This window comes from Mustela nivalis, assembly GCF_964662115.1.
Source record: "Mustela nivalis genome assembly, chromosome: 14".
NCBI classification, from domain to species: Eukaryota; Metazoa; Chordata; class Mammalia; order Carnivora; family Mustelidae; genus Mustela; species Mustela nivalis.
Window position 1 is genome coordinate 10605046 of NC_139033.1, and position 9933 is coordinate 10614978.

At 52.5% G+C, this 9933-nt stretch overlaps 1 protein-coding gene across 10 annotated transcripts in view; it reads left to right on the top strand.

Moving 5' to 3' along the window:
• HECTD4 (HECT domain E3 ubiquitin protein ligase 4) overlaps positions 1–5667 on the top strand; it is a 184725-nt gene extending 179058 nt beyond the window's left edge. For all 10 annotated transcript variants that reach the window (XM_082698252.1, XM_082698254.1, XM_082698258.1 and 7 more), the window contains 4 exons: positions 1401–1567; positions 1950–2145; positions 2738–2960; positions 3495–5667. In XM_082698252.1, coding sequence (XP_082554378.1) covers positions 1401–1567; positions 1950–2145; positions 2738–2960; positions 3495–3631 — 723 coding nt within the window. In that variant the 3' untranslated portion in view covers positions 3632–5667. The remainder of the gene's footprint in view (positions 1–1400; positions 1568–1949; positions 2146–2737; positions 2961–3494) is intronic.
• The last annotated feature ends 4266 nt before the right edge of the window (positions 5668–9933 follow it).

Here is a 9933-nt window from a genome sequence, read left to right on the forward strand (position 1 = left end):
GAGCACAGCACTGAGCGCCCCTCGGCCCGCACAGCCCAGCACCCTGGAGGCGGCGTGCTCGGTGCTCGGCTGTGGCTGGGCCCCCGGGGGGCTGTTCACCTCTGGCCACTGGTTCGCAGTCTCGGAGGCTGGCCGGGAGCCAGGCTCTGGGCTCTCGCCCCAGCCACGGCAGCGACCGGGTTACTCTGCCGGCATGAGGCCCTGTTCCGGAGGGCTGTGCGCACACGTCCTCGAGACGAGGCCAGGAGAGAGGGAGGCTCAGAGAGGAGAGTTGGTGGGGAGCAGAGCCACCAGGGGACCTCCATGTCCAGCTGCAACACCTCCTCAAGGTAGAGACCAAGTGTGGAGGTGCCTCTGCCCCAGCCCTCCGCCTTGAGGCCAACTGCCTGTTTCTCAGGGGAGCAGCAGAGGCCTGGCTGCGGCCACTTGAGTGGGAGCCTCAACTGACGGAGGCTCAGAACTTGGGCCCTCTGAGGGGCTTCGGTGCCAGGCTCTCCACTGTCCTCCCCTTGGCCACCACTTGAGGGCAGCAGTACACGGGAGCACCAAAGCCGGGATCCTGGATTCGTGCTTGGTTTCCGTGCCAGAAGGGAGAGGACAGGGAATTGTCTAAAGGGTCAAAGCAGGGCGGCCCCCACAGGCTGGGGACTTAGGAGTCCCTGCCAGGCACTGCTTTGAGAAGTTCTCCCAGGGCTGTGCGTAGCAGCAAGGGCCTGGGGCAGGCAGAGGGTATAAGACAGCGTCCAGAAGGACAGTCCAGGCAAGGCTTCTTTCTGAAGGGGTTGGGCAAAGCCTCAGAGGGTGCCGGGATATGGCTATGCCAGGGTTGGGGCACATGAACCAGAAAGAAATATTCTGAACTTCTGGTGCTTGTACCTGTAGCCTTTACCAACCCAGACTTAGGGGTTTATTCTCTCTGGGGCAGATCCTGTCATCTCCTTGGTAGCCCGGCATGCACAGCAGTATCTTTTGGACACTAATTTTTTTCTTTTTTAATCATCTGCTTTTGAAACTAAATATAGATATAGATTTGGCTTCAGGCAAGGCTGAATCCAGGTGTTCAGATGATCTCTTCGATAACTGGTTTCAAGATGGTCCCCATTAGTACGAGATGTACCATCTTACAGCTGTGTCCACACCAGGGAAAGGGCTGCCACTTCCAAATGGTAACAGAAAAAGCCCTGCAGTTGGGGTCTCACCAGCCAGGCTTCTGCCACATGCCCAGCTCTGAACTCACGGCAACTCTGGGCAGGCCTGTGCTGTGTGCCTTCATAATGGTCAAGGGCAGCCCCCATCCAAACGGTGCCTGCTGCTTGCCCAACTGGAGATTGGGGTTCCATCTTCCAGGGGACCTTGGGAACGGGTCAGGCAGTTAGCCCCGGTCTGCCTCTGCCCTCCAGATCAACGATGAGACCGAGCTCGAGGCCCTGTGCGCCGAGATCGCCTCCCAGCACCTGGCCACCGAGAGCCCTGAGGGTCCCAACAAGCCGTGCTGCAGGTTCACCTACCTGACCATGACGGGCGAGGAGGTGGAGCTGTGCAGCCGCGGCCGGCACATCCCTGTGGCGTGAGTGTTGTGCCTACACAGGGGACCGGCCAGTTGGGCTGATAGGGTGTCGCGGCGATGTCTGGACTTGGATGGCCTGGGCTGGGCTGGGGACAGACGGATCTCACCCGTGGGAGGAGTGTGAGGCGGGACGTCGGGTGTCAGCAAGGATAGAATGTGTTCAGCAGAAGGACTCTGTTAACAAAACCCCAGCTGCGAGGTGGGGGACACGCAGAGGCAGGAGAGGAATTCGTGGGGCTGCCAGGACGGGGACCTCTCGGTAACGGGGCCTGAGGCCCCTCCTGCTGGGACCTTGACTGGGGCCGTGTGGCCGCAAGCCTAGGAGCAGCCCCACGGGCCGCCTCGGCGTTCTCCGTCACCTGGGTCCCCGTCGCACCCGCAGGTGGGAGAACAAGGACATCTACGCGGCGGCCATCCGGAGCCTGCGGCTGCGGGAGCTGCAGAACGCCGAGTGCGTGACGGCCGTGAGGGCGGGCCTGGGCGCCATCATCCCGCTGCAGCTGCTCACCACGCTCAGCCCGCTGGAGATGGAGCTGCGCACCTGCGGCCTCCCGTACATCAACCTCGAGTTCCTCAAGGTCGGTGGCCTGGGGCCGGGCTACGCGGGCAGGCGGTGTCCGCGGGGGCTGTCCTGGTACTTGTGGGCCAGCACTCCGGCCCCAGGCCGCGCGCACCGCCCCACAGCCCAGTGAGCCGGAGCGGGCTTGTGGCCGCGCGTGGCAGGGTCCGCTTCGTACCCAGATCGCTGTCGGGCCCCCCGTCTGGGGCCACATCCCGCGCGAAGACCGTTCTGCTGAGCCCCCTCCCCTCGCCAGCCGGGCCTGCTCCCGCCCCAGCCGGCTTCCCTCAGGCTGGACCCCGGCACCCCAGGGTTGCGTCTTGCCAGCTGGGACACCTTGCCCGAGTGACTTCACGTCCGCTGGGAACGGTGACGGGCCCCGCCCAGCGTGGCCGTGGGGTAACCCAGGTCGAGCCTCTGCTGCTAGGCGTGAGGTGCAGGCTGCAGTCCCCCACACAGGCACTGGGACGGTACCTTCCAAGTCTCTGTCATCGTCACGATCCCCACGGCCGGCGGCCATGGTGTCCCTGCCGCACCCGTCTGGTCTAGGGAGGTCCTGGGCTTGCAGAGGCCTGGCTCGGCTCACGTCTTGGGGGGCCTTTCTTCCCCAGGCCCACACCATGTACCAGGTGGGGCTGATGGAGACGGACCAGCACATCGAGTTCTTCTGGGGGGCCCTAGAGATGTTCGCCCAGGAGGAGCTGTGCAAGTTCATCAAGTTCGCCTGCAACCAGGAGCGCATCCCGTTCACCTGCCCCTGCAAAGATGGCGGCCCTGACACGGCCCATGTGCCCCCGTACCCCATGAAGATCGCCCCCCCAGATGGCACAGCAGGTACCACCCGCCCCTCATCGTGTTCCAAGTCGGGTCGCACAGGCCCGTCCCTCAGCTGGGAGCCGGGGCTGCTGGGCACCGCGGCAGGGAGGGAGAGCCACGGACGGTTAAACCCAGTTGTAAACGAGGGAGGGGGGCGGGGTCATGTGCCTCCCAAACTTCGCCTCAGCCAAGAGTCCAGACGCCCAAGGTTGATGTATTTTCTGATATTTTAAAAAGTTAAAAATGCAGAAATGTTTTAATTTTCCAAATTTTAAATGTAGAAAAATAAAACCCTCTGCTGGGCAAGCGAACAGCTCTAACCAGATTCCCTCACAGGTCAGCACTTTGGTGCCTGTGCTATACACAAGTTCTGTCTGCTGTTTTCTCCTCCAGAATCTTCTTTTGCCCCACACCTACCCGCTCCTCCTGATGGGCCTTGGGGCGGGCTTAGAGCTGCCCAAAGAAGCAAACCTGGAAGCAGAGAGGCCGATGGGGCTCGCTGGAACTGCAGCGCAGCCTCCTAACGCTGGCCTGGTGGGGTTTCTTTTGCAGGTTCCCCAGACTCTCGCTACATCCGAGTGGAGACCTGCATGTTCATGATCAAACTTCCCCAGTACTCCTCTCTGGAAATCATGCTGGAGAAACTTCGTTGTGCCATTCACTACCGTGAAGACCCCCTAAGTGGCTGAGGGGAGGGAGCCCAGAGTGAGTCCGTCACCGAGGCACCGCTCCGCCGGCTTGGGAAGCCTGCCACTGAGGGCACGTCCCTCCAGGCCCTGCGTGAGGAGTTGGCGACATTTTGCTTTTCTGAACTTTTGTCCACATTCCAGGGCTTCCTGGAAGACTTAACCTTTTGTATTTGTATGTTTCGTGATGGGTTGGTTCTTTTACTACCTGTTTGTGGTATGTTTGTAGGATAGTTTAGTTCCCGGGCAGCCCGTGTCTCATTTGATCTTCTTGGACATTGTCTTTCATGGCCACCGGATTCTGATGCCATAAGGCCCCAGTTAGGTCCGCATCGTGGAACCACCCAGCAGGAAGCTGGTGGTGAGATCCCAAGGCCACACAGAGCATCCCGTACTCCGCCGAGCATCTTCACAAACAGGTCTGTGGCCTTGCCCCTGCTGCCTTGAGCTGGAGTTGACCTGGATGCAGCTCCCACAGGCCTCCTTCCATCTTGAAATGGCTGGGCCAGTTACCCAAACGTGGGAGACACACACGGAGCGTTCTGTGTTAATCTTCCGGCTTTGGAACCTTGTTCATGGTCTGGGTTTTTCTGAGGAAAAGCCCCCTCCTGGTTCCTCCATCGCTTCCCACCCAGACGAGCCTCCGCGCTCTCTCCTCTGGGCCCTTAGTCTGACAGTTTTCCACGGAGTGTTCTCCGAAGACCAAAGGGTTCATCCCTGACCTTAGTTCACAGCCAGGGGTGTCGCAGCTCCAGGAGTTGAGGACACCCAGAGGAGGAGGAACAGTGCTCGAGTGGGGGCCTTTTTCTGAGATCGAACAGGAAAGCACATGACTCAAGCCTCACCCCCTTTTGTACTCAGAAACAGCCCTTCCTCACTGCAGTGCTGGACTGGGCCACACACCCGTTTTGAAAAGAGCTGACTGACTGAGGTGCTCTGCTCCATTCAGGGTCTACTTCAGTGACTAAGACCTTCCAAGGACCGCTGTGGGGTCCTCCTGCCCCCGCCTTGCCACCCCATGTGAGTGTGTGTGCCTGGGCTGAGCTGCTCCAGGCTCACCCACTGCCCCAGTGCATTTGTGCCCCACGCAGGTCTTTGTCCGATGGTACTTTGTTCAAGAGCAGCACATGCCATCTCGTTGGACACTGTCATTTTGGGCCTGGCCAGTTCTCATGGAATTGCATCACTGTATTTATTGTATAATATTGTGAATACTGAAAGTTCTGAGTGCGTGCGGACTAGAAGGCTTTGGAGTGTGAGTGCTGGGGAGAGAGAGCTGCGTTTTTCCTTTCTCTGCTGTGGCCCTGGTCTGTCGGAAGGATGTATGGATTTTAGAGTTAGAGCCATTAGCATCCATCCCCTCCCTCTTATTCTTAGGAAATGCATTAAGGACCATTAGAGAAATGATTCCCCAACCTAAGGAAAAGCTAAAACCGGATTAATTGTTCCGGCTGCATCGGTTACATTTGATGCAGGAGCAGTCCTGTCTGGAGGGAAGCGTCCGCAAGCAGTTTTCCCTGCTTGAAAGGAAGAGGGTTGGCCGCTGCCTCCTGGCGGCGAGAGCCCCGTTGACTGGGGGGTCACAGCGGGATGTAGTCCTGACAAGGATCCTCTTACTTCTGCTAACGAAAGAGCCTCTGGATTATTAGAAGCAGTTCTTGCTCTCTGGATTTTTACATTCTTGGTCCCTTCCAATCCTTCCTATCCCTTGAATGGACTCAGAATTGTCAGCTACCTCCCCAAGGGGGGTTTGGGAAGCTGCTTTTGGCCCATCACTTGATCCGATGACAGCTGTGAGTAAGATGTCTGCTGCTAACACGATTGCTTCTCCCAGAGAGCACATTGAGAGGTCCAGACCGAGTCAAACCTTGGCCCTAAAAAAACCGTGTGCTGTAAAGTTACTTGATGTATATTTATTATAATTATTTATGGTTGCATTTAACAAAGTTTTCATTCAATTTGATGCTATTTACACCACTGCTGTGTAAAGGAAGCTCACTACAGGAAAAAAGTCGCACCAATAAATAACCTTCATCTAATTTTGATTTACCTGAAGAGTTGTGTGATCATCTACTCACTGAAAAGATTCAAAGGCTGATAGGCTCGGATGGCTCTGATACCTAAGTGCTGTCCAGTCGTTAGGAATCTGGTCTCTGCACTTGGGCTTCTTCGTCATGCTTATCAACTACCTTTTCCCATTCAACCCCTTGAGGCTGGTTTTCAGATAGAAAGCATGATAGAAGGAATGGAAATCCAAGGTCAAAGCTAAAGCAACCTGTGCATGTTCTGCCCCTGCTCATAGTGGAGCTTGTCTATACTCTCATGCCAGTGTAAGAATTTTCCTCAAGGAGATGATTGCACTGGAAGAGTCTAGGCTGCTCTTAGACCACATATCCTCCCCTGGGAGCCAGCAGTGGATTTAGAACTCCTGTACAAAAGGGAAATGCAGAGAAGATAAAGACCTAGTGCTGCTTTCCTAAGATCAATGGTTCTGCCTTCTTCTAGCACAGTTCCCCCTTACTACCCCGCAAGGGAACCCTGTGGTCTGCATTCGGGAGAATCCAGCCAGTCTCCCTGACCTGCTTACCACGTCCTCCTGCTCCATGGGAGTCCTCGCAGACACACTGAATTCTTCTTCTGACCCTATCTTTCTTATCCTTAAGAAATGCTTTTAGTGGAAGTATGCCATCTATGTCTTCATTACAAGAAGAGCAAAAGTCCTCTTGGTGAGGAACAAGCAACTTTCCTCCTGTCTGTTGCCTCAGGATGCTAGAAACAGCAAAAGCAACCACCAACGGCGAAGAGAAGACTTCTGTTGGGCGTGAGAAGCTGGGGAGTGAGGTGCCTCAGCTAAACATCCCTCGCTGAGCACAGCAACGATTCTCCTGCTCTCCAGAATGGCTGAGGACATCTTTTTAAAGAGTTGCTTCTTAAAAAAACAAGTGTATTCAAAATTACACTATCCAATAATAGACAACATTCATCCTCATTAGTCATCAGAGATGCATATTAAAATCACGACAAAATCTATACAGCTACCACCAAAGCCCCATGGTTGGGGGAGGATGCGGAACCGACCACACACGGATGTGGGGAACGTTAAGCTACAACTACTTTGGAAAACTCGTACTCCACTGCATATCCCCTAGGGCCGGCAATCCCACGCCTCTTGTAAATCCAACAGAATACACACGCCTCGCCAAAAGCCATGTGTAAGAATGCTCCCAGCAATGGTAACAGTGCTAGCCGCAGGGCACACAATAGAATGCTCTAGAAGGAGGACAGCAAACTACTGCTACATGCAAGCATGTGGAGGAGCCGAACACCGTGATCAGCAGAAGAAATCAAGCATAAAAAAGTACTTACTGGTATGAGTTCATTTAAATAATACTAAAAATAGTGAAAAATAATTGACCTCTCTTAACATAAAATATCAAAATAGTAGTGGTCTTGGGTCCCAGAGCATAGGTAGTAGGAGGGGTGTTCTGGGCTCTTGGTAATGTTTTTGGTGTGGGAAGTGGTGACAGATGCGTGTTCACAATGGGCTGTACACCACCATGTACTTTTCTGAAGGGATGGTCTCCTGGATGGATAGTTTCTGAAAAATACAAGTACTGAGTCTGGCTGGCTCAGAGTATACAACTCTTGATCTCAGGGTCAAGTTTAAGTCCCATGTTGGGCATGGTGCCTACTTATAAAAAAATCCCAATGCCTCAGTGCCCCCTTCCAAATACAAGTACACCAAAATGAGGACATGAAGAAATAAAAGCACACATTCCATCTTCATGAAACTTAAATCTATCATTTTAATCCACAATTTCTGAAAGGACAACTATTAGCAGAATAAATGACTTCAGAGTACATATGTGTACCTCCCTCTAAAAAATAAACGTTTTAAAGGGAAGAAGGAATTAGATGCCTCATAAACAAGGATTCAAAATTCATGTAAGAAGCAGAAGGTCAAGCACCGCACCTGGAGAAAGCTAGAAGCCCTATTCAGGAGAAAGCACCCGAGCAGCTGAGCCTCCAGCCCCACCTTCGGTTTACACAGCAGGCTTGGAAACCTACGGAGTCTGAAAGTGAACATGCCAGCCTACTGCCCTAAGGGAATGCGAAGAGTTAAAAAAGCCTCTTATTTTTAGTGCCCCAGTCTTAAATGTAAACAGCCCAGAAACAGATTTGAGGAAAGGTCTATAATATACCAAAACAAAAAGTACAGAGTAGAACGAGATATCTAAAAAACAACCATGGCACAAAGTACGAGAACGAGTACTGGCTCATTTGGAGGGTGTGACTCCTGATCGTGGGGTTGTGAGTTTGAGCCCGACACTGAGTGCAGATATTACTTTAAAAAGTACTGCATCCAGGGGCGCCTGGGTGGCTCGGTAGGTTAAGGCCTCTGCCTTCGGCTCAGGTCATGATCTCAGGGTCCTGGGATAGAGCCCCGCATCAGGCTCTCTGCTCAGCGGGGAGCCTGCTTCTCCTCTGTCTCTGCCTGCTGCTCTGCCTACTTGTGATCTCTCTGTCAAATAAATAAATAAAAATCTTTAAAAAAAAAAAAAAAGGCACTGCATCCATTGAGTCAGGATGGAAAAGGCTGTGGGAAGGCTAAGAGGCTACCAGAAATCCACTTATAGAAGGATGAAAGGATGGTGGCACCAGGGTGGCTCAGTCAATTAAGTGTCTGCCTTCGGCTCTGGTCATGATCTCGGGCCTGAGATTGAGCCATGAGCCCTGCATCAGGGTGGGGGGCAGTGTGTCTGCTCAGTAGGGAGCCTACTCCCCCCCCCCCGCCTGCCTCTCTCCCTACTTGCAATCTGTCAAATCTTAAAATCTTAAAAAAAAGAAGAATAAAATTGAGGAACTTTCCCATAAAGTTGGGCAAAAAGCTTATGAAAGAAAAAAGGGATCAGTCTGAGTGCCAATACGCAACTACCATTGGATTTCTGCAGAGAGAGAACAGAGAAATTACCAAATACCCAAAAAATAAAACTGAAAAACAAGAGGTCACAAGTTTCCAAAATGCTCATTTAGTGTCCAGCTCTTTGAATGGAAAAAAAATCCACACCAACATACACATGGGGAAGTTCAAATATACCAGAGATAAACATCCTTAAAAGCTTCAAGGGTAGGGGGGCCTGGGTGGCTCAGTGGGTTAAAGCCTCTGCCTTCGGCTCAGGTCATGATCCCAAGGTCCTGGGATCAAGCCCCGCATCAGGTTGTCTGCTCAGCAGGGAGCCTGCTTCCTCCTCTCTCTGCCTGTTTCTCTGCCTACTTGTGAACTCTGTCAAATAAATAAATAAAATCTTTAAAAAAAAAAAAAAAAGAGCTTCAAGGGTAAAAAATTATATGCAAATCAGAACGGCATCAGGCTTTAAAACAATCTAGAAAGCTCATGCTTTCAGGACACCTCTAACCATGATAGAGGAACAGAAACCAGACTTACCTTCCCCATCTCAACAACTAAAATCAAAAACCTAACATGTGGGGTGCCTGGGTGGCTCAGTCATTAAGCGTCTGCCTTTGGCTCAGGTCATGATCCCATCCTCTTAGGATCCAGCCCTGCATCGGGCTCCCTGCTCACAGCAAGAGGCCTGCTTCTCCCCCCTCCCACTGCCTCTCTATCAAATAAATGAAGGAAACAAACCTGACGTGGAGCACCTGGGTGGTTCAATCAGTTAAGCATCTGCCCTTGGCTCAGGTCATGATCTCAGGATCCTAGGATCAAGCCCTGCATCAGGCCCCCTGCTCAGTGGGAAGTCTGCTTATCCCTCTCGTGCGCTCTCTTGTTCTCTCTCAAATAAAATCTTTAAAAAAACAAAACAAAAAAACCTGACATGTATGGTTCTCAAAACATCAGGCACTGAAGGGCAGAGAAATATGGTAGGTGCTATGGCCTCAGCATATGGTGTGGATAGTTTTTAGACAGCAGCAAAAGGAGGGGAAACCCAAGGTGGAACCCTACGTCTCCCACGATTAAGAAAACCTAAGCATCCAAGGAAACCAAGGCACCCAGTTTATGGGGCAGAGTAGAGATGGAGAGTTGTACAGGAAGAACTCTATGCAGATCTGTTGAGAGTCCTCAAGGATTCAGCGGAGTACTGATAAGCTCCTGCATATAAGGAAACTGCCAAAGGCTGGGAAGAGAACCAGCCAAAAGGATTAGAACTGGCAAAGAACAGGAGATAGCTCCTGTTCCCACTAGCCAATATAGAAAACTTTATCATTTATGGAACACTGATTTTTGCCTTAGTATTGCAGTAAAATTAATTCCTAATTTTGGAATTTGGAAAAACCAATTCCTA